Here is an 18,986-nt window from a genome sequence, read left to right on the forward strand (position 1 = left end):
ATGTTAAAAAGACCAACGTAATTCATAAAAACTAAAAAGCAGAAGAAACCCTAAGAACATGATCAAAACCTCATATTTAAAGTTTGCAAAAATGAAAAAGAAAATAAAACACCTTTTAAAAATATTATTTAAGACCAACTAGGTAGTGTGGTGGTCAAAGCAACTGGACCCCACATGGCCAACTGAGTTTGAGTCCTGGACCTGGTGGCTTAAAAAACACACCAAGCACATGTATGTGCATGCCCAAAATCTCAAGAGGAGAGTGGAGGAGAAGGAATTGCTTCCCTTTGGAGGGGAGGGAATGCTTTCTCACTTTATTCTCTCTCTCTCTGTCACCAGTGATCACACACGTTCTACAGTAAATTTAGTTTTTTAGATTTTTTAAACTTATGTTTATGAAAATTTGCCTCAATTATTTTATATACTCTAGCGTGTTTCTACAGTTATATGAACCCTGCTGCTGCTGTCTTCACCTAATCATATGATTGGGCTGTTGGAAAAGTCATAACACATTTTTGCTTAAGAAAACAGAAAAAATATGTCACAACTTTACCAACAACACAACACATTATGATGTTTGGATTGAGAAATTTATAAGCAGATGCCATTGTGTTTTGCAACATTTTGGAACTTATACAACCACCTTAGAGATGTGTATAGTGTTGGGAGATCCTAGGGAAAAATTCATGTAAGTGGGCTTGTAGACATGTTTCATTTAATTCCAATGATCTCTATAGAGTAGAAAACAGTTCTCACAATCTAGCCTAATTTTTGCTTATTTGTTTTTTTTAATCTCAGGTATACCAGAGTTTGGAACATGAACTTCAGAAGCATGTCAGCCGACAAGACACGCTGCAGCAGTGTCAAGCCTGGCTTTCTGCAGTCCAACCCGACTTAAAACCAAGCCCTCACCCGCCTCTCAGTAGGGCAGAAGCAGTTAAGCAGGTAGTAGAATCCTGAAATTTGTGTTATTCGTGTGAGTCATTCAGACATTCAATGAAAACATTAAGCACCTAGTAAGTGCCAAGTTGTGCTAGCTCCAGGCATCTGAAGATCTAAATAAGGTATGAGCTTGGCTCTGATCAAGTTCATGTACTGGCAAGGAAGATGGACATAGCCCTGAGGGATCAAGTTGATTGAATAGAAAGAGTCTGGACATTGAAACCAAGAGATCAATTCTAATACCTGATTGGTAGAGTGACCAGGAATAAGTCACTGAATTTGAGTCTCAGTTTCCTGCTATGTGGAGTGATGATTGCAAGTATACTTACTTCTGAAAAATTCAAATATCATACCTTGAATGAACATGATTTATCTTTTTAAATAATTGTTTAATTTTATTTATTCATTCATTTTCTTTTAATTTGACCAGAGAGAGAGAGGCAAAGTGAGAAAGCAAGCTGCCAGGCCCAGGACTCAAACTGTGGTCAGCCATGTGGGAGTGTCTAGCACCTTAACCACCATGCCACCTGCTGGTCCCCAAATGAACATGATTTATAAACAGAAAAACAATGATGCCCCATAGTTCTGGGGCACAGACAAGGTATTAAATAAATATTAGGTTGTTGGGAAAGTTATGCCATTTTTCTAATGCAAAAAATGCATTATGACTTTCCCAGCAACCCAATAATTATTTAATGGATGGTGAATGCGATGTTAACTGTTTTCATGTGAAAGAAACCTACTTTCTATTAGTTTGACATCCACATGCTTCAAATTCTCATGCTAAGATTTACTCAGAATATGTGAGAAGAATTTTGAAACCTTTGGACTAAGCAGCTTTTCTATGCAGTGTTAAGCCTTCAGAAAAATGTTTTAGAGGAGTTCAGTTGTAAAGGTTATTATTGCTGCCAGATATGAACTAACAGTATTAAATAAATAATTCAATTTCATACTACATGCTGAGATTAATATAATGCACTTGTTCATTTAATCCACATAGAAGGATGTCTAGTTAAATCATCCCCCAAAGTATGTTTTCTGGTTTAAATGATTTACATTATTTAAGTCTAAATGGCTGACCTCAGTGTACATATTATAAAGATTAAGAATAAGCAAATGCAACACAGCTCCTTGGATCAAAAAAAAAAAAGGTATGAATTAAAGACTGATTATGTTCTGCATTTTTATTAGAATATGTTTCCTGGAGTCTTCCCTTGTCTTGAGACTCTTTGTTTCCAAAGTATTTTTTAGAACAATCAAAACAAATCTCATTTTAAAAAATTATATATATTTAAAGTTTATTTATTTATTTATTGAGAGTTGGAGACACATAAAGAGAGGTTCCCTTGACAGGGTATTACCACACCACAATCCTCTCCTTACCTCTCAGCCACCCAGAATCACAGGGACATGTGGATGCAGATAGTGTGTTCAGTGCAACCCAGGTTTGAAACCCGGGCCTCTGGTGTTGTACTACCGTGCCTTTCTGCTTGTACAACATGGCTGGGCCAAAAGCTTACTGTTTTTTCCCCTTTGTTTATTGCCAGGAAAGAAATAAAAGGAGAGTGTAGGAGGATGTTAATTCCAAGCTATTGTAGAATAGAAGATTTACTGCACTTACTAGAATAAATGGAAGGATGCTGGCCTTTCTAGGATTCTATGTTATGTGACCAGAGGTTTTAGTTTTTGCATCTTCCACGCAAACCTTCACGTTGTCTGGCCTCCCTTTGAAGATGGTGTGAAGGGATTAGAGGCAGCAGAGATGCCTGGACTTTGGTCACTCTGAAGGGGATGGATTTTATTTTGTTTGTTCTTTTCTGTTGTCCTTTGATTTATTATAATTAGTTTGTTTTCACCTTGATTAGTCCTGTGTTCATTTAAAACTGAGGAGGGCCTTCGTGTTTGGTTAGTTTGGAAATGCAGCTGGAGAAGCCCCCTAGTGACAACTTCAGACAGAGTTAGGGTCACGGCCATGGACCCAAGGTGCATTGCGTGCCCCCGCACCTTTCATTCAGTAAATGATTAAGCATAATGACAACACATCCTACATTACTGCAAGAAAATGACCATGCTGATTTGGTTCTCTTCAGAGTGCCATGTTTCTATAAGGCATAAAATTTGAATTTTTGGAAATAAGAGACTGTCAGATTTGCCTTTGAGGTAGATTTTAGCAAAACTCTTTTGCAACTGTATTTATCACTGACAGTGTATAAGGTGCCCCAGTGATTTTGAAATTAGGTCAGCTATAGAAATCTCAGAATAAATCATTATTCCTTTGAACTATGTATATTTGTTAAATAAAAATTCTGACACCGTTGGGCCCCATTATTGTCTTTATGATTTTCAAAAATTCCCTAATGTGTCTATAAGTCAATTTCATCCACTACCACTTGCAGTCAATACTTCTTTATTTTTTGCCAAGAACTACAACTTACAACCTAACTACCACCCTTCACTGCTTCTCATCTGATTCCTGCCTGGTAACTGGTCACCTACTTCCAGTCCTGTCTGCTGTCTTCATAGACTGTTCTCCACACAATGACAAGAGCTATTCTTTGGGAGACAATGACCTATCATAATTTTCCAACATCTTCCAATCACACTGAGAGTAAGGTCCAAATTTCTTGTCATGGCCTATGAATAGGCTGGTCATATAATAATTTGTTTTCCAGAAAGGAACCTTTTTGATAATAAACTGACTACTTTTCATAATCCAATAGAATGAGAACAATGATCCTCAGCTGTGGGGGAGGTGGTGACTTTGCACTTTAGGGGACAGTTGGCAGTATCTGAGTACATTTTTAGTTGTTATACTGGGGAGTAGTAGAGATGGCCACTGGCATCTAGTAGGTAGAGGCTGAGAATGCTGCTGGACATTGTGCGATGCACAGTGCAGCCCCCACTAAAAGGATTATTTGCCCTCAAATATCAATAGCTCTGAGGTTGAGAAACTCTAGAAAAGAGGAATAAACCTAAAAAATTGGGACATATTGTCAACTCCCCTTATAAGGGGCTCCATGGCTTGGCCCCTGCCCACCTGTCTTACCTCTGCTTCTATGTGGTTCACTCTGATCCTGCTTCGGGACTGCATCTGCTGTCAGCCCTGCCTAGAACATTCTTCCTCCATGGCACAGCTTTCTCCCTCAATGCATTCAGGTCTGTTTCTCAGAGAGGTCTTGGAGAGACTCTTCCTGCTGTAGTGGCTCTTCTTCCTCACACCATATCCCTTTACCACCTGTATTTTTCTAGATGGTGTCTAGCACTATCAAACATTGCATAGCCTTTAGTTCAACTCTAGATCTGTCTCTTTTATAATGATGGGAACATCAAAGACCTGCATTTTGTTTTGTGGACTGCTTTATGCCCAGTATATAAATGGAACCTGCCTAGACTGACCATCTGCAATGAAACACGATTGCTCTGTTTCCATGCATGGATTAAAGACCCACCTGGAGAAACTTTTCTTGAGCTCTTGGACAGGGAGAAGCACAAGATGAGCTTCCTGCAGAGAAAAGCTCAGCCATTTGTGTTTTTATCTCACTCTAATGAAGCCTACAAACTGACCCTGACCTTAATTTGTCTCCAAGACATGCAAAAATATGTTAAGAAACAGTCTTTCCCTGAAATGGAAAATAAATTAGAACGTGAGCACAGAATCTGGAAAGACTGTTCCAATTTCTGGGGTTTTCCCCTTCCCTAGACCATGTAGATTACGTTAATTACAAAAGCAGATGGTGGACAAATAATCCATGTGTATGCATTTCAAGTCTTTCCTGTGCGTCACTAATATGTCACTTACAACAGTGGTTAAAACACAGAGTGAAGAAGATTATTTCTGAAGTGTCAACCGAATATTACAAATGATACTAATACTTGTTAACTAGACAGCATGAACCTTTCTCTCAATTACCCTTTTTCAGGTCAAACACTTCAGAGCTTTGCAAGAGCAAGCAAGGACCTACTTAGATCTCCTTTGCTCAATGTGTGATTTGTCAAACTCTTCAGTGAAAACCACGGCAAAAGATATTCAACAAACAGAACAAAAGGTAAAAAAAAAAAAAAAAAAAAAAAAATCACAGTTGATTTGTCTGTTTTATTGTATTCTTTTGTTTGAATGTAATGTAAGGTCTATAAAAATATCTTTTGGGTTGTTCTTGCTGTAATTCTCCTATGGCCTTTATCATAGATATTGGAATTTCTGCTAAGTCATAGAAAAGTAAACAGTATGAAACTGATAACTCCAAATTGGGACTGGATCATTTAGTTTCCTCTGAATGCCACCTATTAGCACCTTTTCCTTTTTTTCTTCTTAATTACCAACTCTCGTCACGTTTTCCTACTTATCCACACTCCTTGTAGTTATTGCCTCCTTTTCCATGTTTTTCTTTATATAATACTTCATATGAAATCATCTCTTAATCCTTCATTTGTTATTTCAAGGATGCCGAAGAACACTCCAGTTCTGTTTATCATTATTCTCTAATTCATTGGTAATGGCTATCAAGTGTGGTGTTGAGAAGGATTCTGAGGCTGTATCTGGCTCAGTGGAAAGTGTTTTGATGAGCTGGCAGTACCTGTCCACAATAGATAGGTGGCAGAACAGAGGCTGTGTCACTGTCACTGCCACGGCAGCCTTGAATTATTTTATGCAGTACATTTGAGTTTAAAAGAAAAGCAAATGGACCAGCAGATGGCATAACGATTACATTGCTTGATTCCCATGTAATTGACTGCAGTTCAAGTCCACAGGTCCAGTGGCTTAAAACTCACACCGGGCACGTGTGCATGCATGCCCAGAATCCCAAGAGGAGAATGGAAGAGAAGGGATTGCAGCAAGGCCATCCCCCCAGCAAGTGATTTCTTGTTTTCTGTCTCTTGTGAGTGCATGCACCCTATAGCAAAAATCTCTCTAAAAGTAAAGAAAGAAAGAAAAACAAAATTTAGTTTTTGCATTTAATTTATTAAAAATTCACAGAATAGTAAATGATTCAAATAAAAAAGTTATTAATAATAAGGCTCTTCTCTTTTATGTTACCAAAACTATCTTTAAATCCTTATGAAAAATGATAAAATTCATGGGAACCAGCAGTTAGCGTAATGGCTATGTCACTGGACTCCCATGTAGTCGACTGTGGTTCACGTCCTGGACCCGGTGGCTTACAACTCATGCCAGGCGCATGTGCGTGCATGCCCAAGATCCCGAGAGGAGAATGGAGAAGAAGGGATTGCGGCGTGATGATCCCCCTGGGGGGTGATTTCTCGCTTTCTATCTCTCTGTCTCTCTCTGTCTATCTGGCGAGCGCACACCCCCTAAAGAAAAAAAAAAAAAAAAAAAAACCTCTCCAAAAAAAAAAGATATAATTCGTGTATTTTTAAAAAAAATTTTATTATAGAATGACTTATTGAAATAAATTATACAGTTTCAAAAGCATTCAAAGATCTAAAGATATATACAGAACATTAATAATTAGTGTTAGTGTTTTTTAAAAAGGATGAACACATATACAAGAGAGAAAAATGTAACTCTTATCTAGTTACCCAATACCAAGTTAAATAGGCAGTCAAACAGAGATGCCCACAGAAATACCCAGTGTAAAAAGCCATCAGGGTTGGGACCAGAAGTTGGCATAATGGCTATGTCACTGTACTCCCATGTAGTTGACCAAGGTTCGAGTCCTGGACCTGGTGGCTTAAACTCACACCAGGTTCATGTGCATGCATGCCCAAGATCCCAAGAGGAGAATGGAGGAGAAGGAACTGCAGCATGACCATCTCTGCCTGGGACATGATTTCTCGCTTTCAGTCTCTCTGTCTCTCTGGCGAGCGCATGCATCCTAGAGCAAAAACCTCTCCACAAAAAAAGAAAAAGAAAAAGAAAAGAAAAGCAAGCTATCAGGGCAGCTTTGGATCTACTAAATTGTTAACACTTCTCAGAGCCTCACAGTATGGTTTAGAATCATGCAGCTTAACTCCCAGACATTTAGAAACCCTTTATCTAAAAGAAAACCTGCTCTTTGTGGAAGCAAATAGAAGTGCTTTTTGCATTTATCAGTGTGTACACACAGACCAGCCAAAACAGTTGCAGCTCTGATTCATTGAACATAATGTTTCTATTTGTGGCTGCTAGTTTTTGTGTTAAATTTCTCTTTTTTTAATAAGTTCTTGTTTACATTTAATTGCCGTACATCTTTATGGAACACAATATGTTTTTCAAAGCATGCATGTGGTGTGTGATAATCAAATGAAGGACATTAGCATATATATCATTTTCAACAAAGAACCTTATAATCTCCTGTTTGTTAAATATATTTTCCCTGAGCTCCCATCCCATCCCTTATGATCTGCCCCCCTCTTATACGGTCTCTGGTATGTACCTTTGCCTTCCATACTACTGTATCTTCAAATCTTTCCATTTCTGCCATAAAGCGTAGACATTCAGTATATATTGAGTGGGGATATACGATGTTTGTTTTTGCTAGTGTGGCTTATTTCACTTAGCATGGAATCTTCTATGTTCATCCACTTTGAATCAAATGACAGTCTTGCCGTTCTTTATGGCTCAGTAGTATTCCATGTATATGTTGCCACATTTTTTTTCAATCCAGCCATCAGTCATTAGACACAGGCTAATTCCATGTTTTGCTACTAACTTTTATGCCTGTGTTTTCTCAAGATTGAACAAAGGCTTGTCCAAGCACAGAACATAACTCAGGGCTGGGAAGAGATCAAGCACCTGAAAGCTGAGCTGTGGATTTATCTCCAGGATGCTGATCAGCAACTACAGAATATGAAGAGGAGGCACTCTGAACTGGAGCTAAATATTGCACAGAACATGGTTTCTCAAGTAAAGGTGGGAATTAATTTATCTCCAGGGGAGATTAAGGAGGCCAAGACAGAAAAGATGAACTATGCAGTACATTTATTTCACCACGCTTGGATTCTGTCAGTCCTTAGACGATAATACAGCTGCTTAGGGAATAGTGAAAATTTTGAGAAGCCTTTATTTGGCATGAAAGGGAAACAATTTATAAACATTCGAATACATGATGGGACGTCTAAATGAATTACATCAGAAAATATTCACTCTATACCTTGTTCGTGAATAAAGTGGCTTTCATAGAGCCTACAGAGCCAGAAGACCAAAGTTTCTGCTATTAAGCAAGCAAAAAAGCTTTATTATTTTTCAGATTTTTTTTCACTATATTGTTAAAATTATAGAACTGTAAGCTTAGCATTTAATTAAGTACACAATTAATTTAAATGCAATCAAAATATAATTCATATTACATAATTTATATATAATTTAAAAATAACAGAAAATTATTATAAGTATATCCACTTTATTAGAAATGGGATAACATTTTTAACAAACTTTAAGGTGTTACTTTTTCTCTATTATAGTAAGTCATATGTTTTCTACTGGACTATCCTTTACAAAATCAGAAAAAAAGAATATAGAGATAACATAAATTAGATGTCTTTTTTCCCAAAAGTATGAACTCTAAATCTTTTAGGAAACTAGGATCATACTTCAAGGTAAGATCCTTTTGTTCTTTAGTTATAATCATTTCACATTTATCAGTTTTTCTTAAGTCTTTCCAAAATAACACAATAAATTAAAATGGTGCAGTTACCTTGATTTTTACACACTTGTTTGTCCCTCATGACCCTTTTAGTTTTTCAGTTTTTAATGTTGAAGAACTTAAAACATTTAGAGAGAGTTGTCTGCTTCACTGTCTATTTACTTGGAGGGGTTCATTACATATTACCTCTTTTTGTTTTGCTGTTTTCCTTTAGGATTTTGTTAAGAAACTGGAGTGCAAACAGGCATCAGTGAATTCTGTCATAGAAAAAATCAATAAGTTAACAAAGAAGCAGGAGTCTCCTGAACACAAGGAAATACATCATCTAAATGACCAGTGCTTGGATCTGTGCCTTCAGTCTAACAACCTGTGCTTGCAAAGGGAAGAGGAACTTCGGAGAACAAGAGATTACCATGACTGCATGAATGTGGTTGAAGCATTTTTAGAAAAATTTACTACAGAATGGGACAACCTTGCCAGGTAACAGAAATTCTGCAGTTGGTCACCAAAATGCTAAACCAGAAATATTCTCATTTGTACAAAAATTTAAAATTTATGTTATCTGTTGTTGATCATTAGTGATATTAGTAAAGCATTATTGAGAACCTGGGAGTGAGAAAACAAGCCACTGGATCTGAGACTGGAACCGCAGTTGGCCATGTGGGAGTGCAGTACATTAACTACCACGCCACCTGTTGAACCTAATGTTCTTTTTTATTTTTTTTCAGAGGTTTTCGCTATAGGGCGCGTGCGCTCACCAGCCAGAGAGAGAGAGAGACATAGAGACAGAAAGCGAGAAATCACCCCCCCAGGGGGGATGGTCACACCGCAATCCCTTCTCCATTCTCCTCCCGGGATCTTGGGCACACAAGCACACACGCCCAGCTGTATTTTTTTTTTTTTTTTTTTAGAGAGGTTTTTCACTATAGGGCACGTGCACTCGCCAGACAGAGAGAGACCTATATAGAGACAGAAAGCGAGAAATCACCCCCCAGGGGGGATGGTCATGCCACAATCCCTTCTCCTCCATTCTCCTCTCAGGATCTTGGGCACGCACGCACACGCGCCCGGCGTGAGTTTCAAACCACCGGGTCCAGGACATGAACCATGGTTGACTATGTGGGAGTCCAGTGACATAGCCATTGAGCTAACTGCTGGTTCCCTGAACCTAATCTTCTTAATATGGATACAGAGTCATGGTTTTTCTACCTTAACATTAGTCTAATAAAATAGAAATGCTTGAAAATAGCATCATTTTTCTCTGTGACCTCAAATAATATTTCAAAAATTGTTTCTCTAAAACCTTAAAAATACCCCAAGAACATTTCGAGTTTTGTTTAATTCCCAATTACAAAACTATCACTTATGAATTTATGACATGAATCTTTCTTAAACCTATCTGTTCCATAGGTTGCTTATCAAAACTGTAATTTAGTCAACTGTTGTCTTGTATTGGGTCTTTGGAAAAGTAATGACACATTTTTGCCTAGAAAAAAATAGAAAAATGTATCATGACTTTTCCAATGACCCAATACATGTCATTTCTAGAAATTAGTGAAGAATTCAAATTTAGTTAATTTGTGTCCATTGTGATCTTGTAGTAATTAATCCCCTCTTAGCTTTTTTCTTTAGAAAATAATGATACACATACATATGAAAATTGTTCTATACTCTTGATCACCCTAATTGCAAAAATGTGTACTTCCTCTGCCAAGATTTATTAACTTGCCTGAAACATTATTCTAGATGTAATCAGGTCATGGAGGGGTGTTTTGTTGTTTATTTTGGTATAATTTTTTTTTTATCTATTTACTTTTCCTTGATGCTCAACATTTTCTGGTCCTTGGGATAAATCCAGACAATACAGGAGTCTTTTGACAATTTATGAAAAATGTGTTTTATGAAAAAACTATGCATAGATGTCAATTTTTCTGCACAAAAATAAGCTTGTCCTTTGATTCCATTTTCCATTAACTTTTAGTCTTTTTGTACCAGCAAAAAAAATATTTTTGGTTTACAGTTTGCCCAAAGGCATCTGACACCAAACATGTTCAAAACAGAATTCTCTAACTGTCTTACAACCCTATTCTCCATACTTTAGAAATGAACATTTTATAAATGAAATGGACTACTTTCTCACATGTGCTTTGTAGCCAAAGGAATAAGAACTCTGCATTTCATACTTATTCTTTTAAATTACTTTTTTTTAACACAGAAGAGACCATTTTGTTGATTTCAAATTATTGATTTATTTTTTGAGAATTTTTTTTGCTATAGGGTGGGTGCGCTCACCAGACAGACAGAGAGAGACAGAGAGACAGAAAGCAAGAAATCACCCCCCAGGGGGGTGGCCACGCCACAATCCCTTCTCCTCCATTCTCCTCTCGGGATCTTGGGCACGCATGCACATGCGCCCAGCGTGAGTTTAAGCCACCGGGTCCAGGACGCGAACCACGGTCGACTACATGGGAGTCCAGCGACATAGCCATTACGCTAACTGCTGGTCCCCAAATTATTGATTTTTTCTCTTTACAAATCCTGAATAAAAACTACTCATTGAGTTTTGTTTTAATGTGTAAGCTTGTCAATTTAAGAAATTTCTATTAATTTTTATTTTATAGAAACATACATTGATTAGTATTTAAAAATGCATTGACTAGTCTGATGTATAAAGTTTGTTCTTATATTTCTAACTGTGAGAAGCTTCTAAAAGGAATTGATTCAGTTTGCTAGAGCATTTCCAGAAGTTATTATCTGTCACTTTGGTTTTATAATGATAAAATACAGTGAGCTGCACAGTTGAGAAGTTGTTAGAGTCATGAGCTGTACATTACAGTATGTAATATCTAGCAGTATATTTTTATTGGAGCCATTTCCTTTAAGAAAGCACATAAATCATGATCACTAATTAATTAATTTTATTGCCATTGACAAGAATGCAGTAAATTGCTGCTTCCCAATGTTTAATATAATACAAATCATCCAGGGATCTTGTTATCAAGCAGATTCTGCCTAGCTGATAAGAGCCAGAGGAAGCAAAAAGCATATACCAGATATGATGGGAGGACAGCATTAGCTAGAAAAATGGGAGTTGAGAAGTACCTAGGCAGCTGGATTTGATTCAACTTCAGATAAAGAAAACATATGGGGCATGTATTCTATGATAATTATAGTGCCTCTGTCAATGGTAAAGTAGAATTTAACATACTGGGAGCAAACATTGATGTTGACTGAAGACAATTTGCTCTGATATCTCCTAATGTACTTGCAGATCTGATGCCGAGAGTACCGCCGTCCACCTGGAAGCTTTGAAAAAGTTAGCATTGGCGTTGCAGGAGAAAAAGCATGCCATCGACGATCTGAAAGAGCAAAAGCTGAAAATGATAGAGCATCTGAATTTAGATGACAAAGAACTAGTGAAAGAGCAGACCAGTCACTATGAACGACGTTGGTTTCAGCTTGAGGATCTAGTGAAAAGGAAAATCCAGGCATCTGTCACCAACTTGGAGGAGTTAAATGTGGTGCAGTCAAGATTTCAGGAGCTCATGGAGTGGGCAGAAGAGCAACAACCCAACATCGCTGAGGCCCTGAAGCAGAGCCCGCCTCCTGAGATGGCTCAAAATCTCCTTATGGATCACCTGGCCATCTGCAGTGAGCTGGAGGCCAAACAGATGCTTCTGAAGTCGCTCATAAAGGACGCTGACCGCGTAATGGCTGACCTCGGCCTGAATGAGCGGCAGATCATCCAGAAGGCACTCTCCGAGGCTCAAAGGCACGTGAACTGTCTCAGTGACTTAGTGGGCCAGAGAAGAAAGTACTTAAACAAAGCCTTGTCTGAGAAAACCCAGTTTCTCATGGCAGTGTTCCAGGCGACCAGCCAAATCCAACAACATGAGCGAAAGATAATGTTCCGGGAACACATTTGCCTGCTCCCAGACGATGTGAGCAAACAGGTGAAAACGTGTAAAAGTGCGCAAGCCAGTCTCAAGACGTACCAAAATGAGGTCACGGGACTTTGGGCCCAGGGCCGGGAGTTAATGAAAGGAGTCCCAGAGCAGGAAAAGGGAGAAGTGCTGGGGAAACTTCAGGAATTGCAGAGTGTGTACGACAGTGTTTTACAAAAGTGTAGCCATCGGTTACAAGAACTAGAGAAAAATTTAGTTTCTAGGAAGCATTTTAAGGAAGATTTTGATAAAGCTTGTCACTGGCTCAAACAAGCCGATATTGTCACATTTCCTGAAATCAACCTGATGAATGAGACCCCTGAGCTTCACACACAGCTGGCCAAATACCAGCACATTCTTGAACAATCTCCGGAATATGAGAACCTGCTCCTTATGCTGCAGAGGACTGGGCAGGCCATGTTGCCATCGCTGAATGAAGTTGATCATTCCTACCTCAGTGAAAAGCTGAACGCTCTGCCCCAGCAACTGAATGTCATTGTGGCCTTGGCTAAAGACAAGTTCTATAAAGTCCAAGAGGCAATTCTTGCTCGGAAAGAATACGCTTCCTTGATAGAGCTGACCACCCAGTCTCTGAGTGAACTTGAAGACCAGTTCTTAAAGATGAGCAAAATTCCCGCTGAGCTGGTCATCGAGGAAGCACTGTCTCTTCAGGACGGTTGCCGAGCTCTTCTGGGTGAGGTAGTGGCCCTTGAAGAGGCAGTGGATGAATTGAATCAGAAAAAAGAGAGCTTTCGCAGCACAGGCCAGCCCTGGCAGCCAGACAAGATGCTGCATCTGGTCACCTTGTATCACAAGCTGAAGCGACAAACAGAACAAAGGGTCAGCTTTCTAGAAGATACCACGAGTGCTTACCAGGAGCACGAGAAGATGTGCCGCCGGCTGGAGGGGCAACTAGAGGCTGTGAAAACAGAGCAGTCCAAAGTGAATGAGGAAACGCTGCCTGCAGAGGAGAAGCTCAAAGTGTATCACTCCCTGGCGGGGAGCCTGCAGGACTCAGGGATTCTCCTGAAACAGGTGACTGTGCACCTGGAAGATCTCATTCCACACCTTGATCCCTTGGCTTATGAGAAAGCCAAGCATCAGATCCAGTCCTGGCAAGAGGAGTTGAATCTGCTGACGTCTGCCATTGGCGAGACTGTGACCGAGTGCGAGAGCAGGATGGTGCAGAGTATTGACTTCCAGACTGAGATGAGCCGCTCTCTGGACTGGCTGAGGAGAGTCAAGGCGGAGCTCAGTGGGCCAGTGTGCCTGGACCTCAGCCTGCAGGACATCCAGGAGGAAATCCGAAAGACCCAGATCCATCAGGAAGAGGTCCAGTCCAGCTTAAGGATCATGACTGCCCTGAGCAGCAAGGAGAAGGAGAAATTCACGAAAGCAAAGGAACTGATCTCTGCTGATTTAGAGCACACGCTTGCTGAACTCTCAGAGCTCGACGGCGACATTCAGGAAGCTTTACGCACCAGACAGGTTGGCATCGTCAGGCTTTACTGTTCTTTCTCCCTCTTTGCTTCATTGTAAATAGGTGCAGGAAATTGGTTTGTTTGCTTGGTGGGTTGGTTAGAACTGCTTCCTTAAATAGTTCTTTTTTGATACTTACAGAATAATTTCCAACAGTGACTTCAGGATTCTTTTCATGTTTATTTCTTTTCATGAGAGAGTGAGATAGAGACAGAGAAAGAGACAGCCCCAGTAGAGTCTTCATGCTACGACCTACCCCTAGTCTCTGGTGACTCAGATGACAGACACATGTGTACACCCAGCGTGCTCAGGGAGGTCCCAGGATGCAACTCAGGACCTTTCCCATGTGGGTTCAGTTGTGTTACCACTGCTCCCACCTAGCTTGAAAAAGGGTTTTTGATCATTTATGCACATCAACTCATTTCATGTGGTTTCCGGACTTCACTTTGCTTATAATAGTGTAATCCCTCAGTGATCTTTCGCCTCTCAGAGAAATAAATGATCTTAATAATACAATTAGTACCATGTATTTAGATTAATAACAGGTTTGATTCACAAAGAGTAATTAGCAATGCCCATTTTTTTTTTTTTGAGAGGTTTTTCGCTATTGGGTGCATGCGCTCGCCGGACAGACAGAGAGAGACATAGAGACAGAAAGCGAGAAATCTCCCCCCAGGGGGAATGGCCACGCCGCAATCCCTTCTCCTCCATTCTCCTCGCGGGATCTTGGGCACGCATGCACACCCTCCCAGCATGGCAATGTGAAATCTGGCATTTCGGAGGTTGCCACTGGATGGTGAGTCCTCAAACGCTGAGGCAGGGGGACATGGCAGCCCTGCCACTGGCTCTGAGCCACACTATTTTGTTGTTCATTCGTTGTCCTATTTTCACCCCCTCCTCAGAGAGAACTACGTCTCTTGCCCTGTTTCCCTGTAGCACAGACTCAAATATTCATGAAGACTTCACATGGTGGTAACAGAGAAATGGGAGTGTGCACAGAATTTCCCAGATAGGCCTGATAATTGCAGCTTACAAGTTGTGTGCATTCAAAAATAAGAGGAGAGGCCAGACAATGGTGCAGCAGTTCACAACACACTGAGACGCTGACCTGCATGAGAGGTTCCAGGTTTGCATCCAGAGACCTTCCAGAATACACCAGCCACATGTGTGTTCACAATTGAGGGTTGGACTGCAATGTCAGGACCCTTCCGGGGGTCCATATATATACGTACGTATATACATACACGCACACGCACACATGCATGCACACACACACACACACACATATATAAAGAGCACCCAGAGGTGCTTCCTTTAATCCCTTAACCCCTTTCCTCCACATCTGTCCTCTGCCCTCGAGATTCTAGTGGATTTGGCCAACCATTTAGATAAAAGACAACTTCCCTAAAGGTAACAGCAGCTAAAGCCTTAGAGAAAGGCACACCGTAATCGCAGCCACTTGGGCAAGTTATATATCCTGTCTCAGGTTTTCTGTGGAAGGGGAATAATAATGTTCCCTTATTAGATTTATCTTCTTAGTATCTGACCTGATATGAAGTAGTTGCTGATGACCATTTCTTATTGTTTACCTTTATTTTCCACATAGATTAAGGTTAATACTTTCAATAGCAAAACTTTTATTTTGCTATTTGATAAATTCTTAATGAACGTTATCATGTAACATTCTAGCATTTTAAACTAAAGTAGCTTCAGCAGACTTTTACCCTTTCACATTGATTCAAGACCTTTGTGAATGTTAATGATTTCCCTGTAACTCTGTGCGTAGAGACAGACTGTATAATGTAGCATGAAGAATAAAAGCAGAAAGTATCTGGAACTTTTATCTTTGAATAATGCATGTCATATAAGCCTGCTTCTTTTAATTTGGGGATTTTTATTCTTTAATTGCCAAAGGATAGTACACTTGTGAGGGAGAAAGAGAGAACCCCAGCAGGGTGTATACACACCACAAGTCTTTTCCTCCATTTCCCATCCTGTCAGGATTTGGTGCACGTGTGTACACATGCCCAGAGTGTTTTTTAAGCTGCCGGGGCCAGACGTTGAACTGTGGTCAGCCATGTGGGATCCAGCTGCCTCAGCACAAGGTTTAACCACTGTGCTTTGGAGCTGATCCTGATTTGGCGATTTGTTTTTGGGGAGAGGTTTTTGCTATAGGGCACGAGTGCTCGCCAGAGAGAGAGAGACAGAGAGACAGAAAGTGAGAAATCTCCTCTCAGGGAGGATGACCATGCCGCAATCCCTTCTCCTCCATTCTCCTCTTGGGATCTTGGGCATGCATGGACACGAGCCCTGTGTGAGTATAAGCCACTAGGTCTGGGCCTCTAGCTACGGTTGACTACATGGGAGTCCAGCGACATAGCTATTACACTAACTGCTGGTCCCAGATTTGGTGATTTTTTAACCCAAACATTAAATATTTTAAGATGTCGGGGCCAGCAGTTAGCGTAATGGCTATGTTGCTGGACTCCCACATAGTCGACTGTGGTTCGAGTCCTGAAGCCGGTGGCTTAAACTCACGCCAGGCGCGTGTGCGTGTGTGCCCAAGATCCCGAGAGGAGAATGGAGGAGAAGGGATTGCGGCGTGGCCATCCCCCTGGGGGGTGATTTCTCGCTTTCTCTCTCTCTGTCTCTCTCTCTCTGTCTGGCGAGCACACGCGCCCTGTAGCAAAAAAAAAAAAAAAAAAAACTCTCCAAAAAAAAAAATCTTTCAAGATGTCTATTTTTCTGCCATCTTTTCTTACTGATTACCTTGGCCCAAATAACTGAAGGTTGTGATTCCTGGGGCATTTCGAATCTCCACCATTGATTCTTTGCTTTGCCCGCATCTGTTCTTTCCTGACTTGGCACAAACCTCCTTCTACCACCCCGCTGTGTCTTTGTCATCGCATACCTGCAGCTTCTGTTATGCAGTAATTGATGGCCAGTTAGAACCACTTCCTTTCTTTCCCAGTTTAAAGGATCAGCCTTCCAGACTTAAAAGATTTGCATTACAATCTCTATTTAAGACACAAAGCCTACTGTTTCTTTTTTCTTTTTTTTGGAAAGGTTTTTTGCTATAGGGTCTGTGTGCTCCCCAGAAAGAGAGTCAGAGATAGAAAGCAGCAAGAAATCACCCCCCAGGGGGGATGTCCATGCCGCAATTTCTTCTCCTCCATTCTCCTCTTGGGATCTTGGGCACGCACGCACACGCACCTGGCGTGAGTTTAAGCCACTAGGTCCAGGACTCAAACTGCAGTCAGCTACATGGGAGTTCAGCGACATAGCCATTACGCTAACTGCTGGTCCTGACAGCCTACTGTTTCCGTTGCAGAAATTGCTATTTGACCTGGTGAAGGCCAGTCCATAAGTTTGCTGTTATTATTACTTGTAACTAACTGAAGCATTACTGCATAGTCTGACAGGTATTACTGTTATATTTTTTTCCTTGGAGAGGAAGTTTCAGAATTAATCAAGATACCAATAAAAATTGCTAATCCATTTCTCCCCCTTTTAATTTTAATTGCAATAATAAAATGATAATAGGAATAGCAGAAGGAAAAATAAAGGAATGTATCATATTGCTCTGCAAAACAATTTCACCAATCATCAATTCACTTATGTATACATATCCATGGGACTGAGGACAGACAAATAAATGAAAAAAAAAAAAGAAACTATTTTCTGCAAACACACTGTGATTGAGACTTCATTGTATTTGTAATGACTGTAATTACTGTTTTTCAGGCTACCTTGACTGAACTATATAGTCAATGTCAAAAGTATTATCAAGTATTTCAAGTAGCTAATGACTGGCTTGAAGATGCCCAAGAAATGCTACAACTGGCAGGCAATGGCTTAGATGTGGAGAGTACGGAAGAAAATCTCAAAAGCCATGTGGAATTTTTCAGTACAGAAGATCAGTTCCAAAGTAATCTGAAGGAACTCCAAAGTCTGGTGGCCAGTCTAGACCCACTCATTAAGCCAAATGCCAAAGAAGATCTGGCCCAGAAAATGGCTACACTGGAAGAGAAGAGCCAGAGGATTATCCAGGACTCACACAGGCAGTTGGATCTCTTGCAGAGGTATTTATGGCTTACAGAGATATGAGGCTTACGATGTAGTGAAGCAAACTTTCACACAGAAAGTAGCACCACGATATACATTAGCACGTGAATCCACTCTTCTCTCTTAGGCATCATTAGACAATACCAGAGTTTTGCAGGCAAATATGTAATTTCCCTATCACTCACTGATTTCTGTTGAACTCATTACAGATGTGCAGCTCAATGGCAGGATTACCAGAAAGCAAGAGAAGAAGTTATTGAGTTGATGAATGATGCAGAAAAGAAATTGTCTGAGTTTTCTTTACTGAAAGCTTCTTCCAGTCATGAAGCAGAAGAAAAACTGTCAGAACACAAGGTCAGTTGTGTGCTTTTTCTCAATATTCTTCAATTGTCATTGCAATGGGTCTTTACCACATGAAGGCTCTAGAAAAGAATATCAAGCTTCATTTTGGCCTGACTTCTTTAAATATGATAAAGATACACTTAACCACATCTCTTAGATGTTTTCCATTAATGAAACACTGTTACCTTTTTAGGATTTGCCTTGGAAATGCATAGCTTAGTTTTAAAAAGAGATACTCAGAGCTATTTACTTGTGAAATGATGTGGTACCTAATATATACCAGTAAATAGTTTGTTGATGGTAAATTAAAAGAAACTTCAAAATTAATAACTGAATCTCCTTCATATATCAAAGTAACGTAAAGACAAATGCGATATACTAAAATATCAAATTTGTCTCCTACAGTTTTGTTGTTTTTTAAAAGTAGGAAAGGTAGAAAATAAACTTTTGTTTTTAATATTGATAGATAATAATAATAGTTGCCTTATTTCTTTTAGAGTATCTAAGCCAACATTAAAAAATAAATATAGAAGTTACTAGAAAAGAAGAATAAATTTGTATCGAATACTTCCTTTTGCAGATAATTTTGGATTTTACCAAACCTCCCCTAACCTCTCATTCTTATCTCAAC

General features: G+C 39.8%; 1 protein-coding gene across 1 annotated transcript in view; it reads left to right on the plus strand.

The window, feature by feature from the left end:
• SYNE1 (spectrin repeat containing nuclear envelope protein 1) overlaps window positions 1–18,986 on the plus strand; it is a 596,966-nt gene that overhangs the window by 350,052 nt on the left and 227,928 nt on the right. Inside the window, exons 72-78 of the mRNA XM_027769865.1 lie at window positions 799–945; window positions 4,863–4,988; window positions 7,616–7,792; window positions 8,740–9,005; window positions 11,797–13,957; window positions 17,693–18,030; window positions 18,223–18,367. Of these exons, the coding sequence (XP_027625666.1) occupies window positions 799–945; window positions 4,863–4,988; window positions 7,616–7,792; window positions 8,740–9,005; window positions 11,797–13,957; window positions 17,693–18,030; window positions 18,223–18,367 (3,360 nt within the window). The remainder of the gene's footprint in view (window positions 1–798; window positions 946–4,862; window positions 4,989–7,615; window positions 7,793–8,739; window positions 9,006–11,796; window positions 13,958–17,692; window positions 18,031–18,222; window positions 18,368–18,986) is intronic.

The sequence above is a fragment of the Tupaia chinensis genome, unplaced genomic scaffold (assembly GCF_000334495.1).
Source record: "Tupaia chinensis unplaced genomic scaffold, TupChi_1.0 Scaffold000014_1, whole genome shotgun sequence".
Classification (NCBI taxonomy): domain Eukaryota; kingdom Metazoa; phylum Chordata; class Mammalia; order Scandentia; family Tupaiidae; genus Tupaia; species Tupaia belangeri.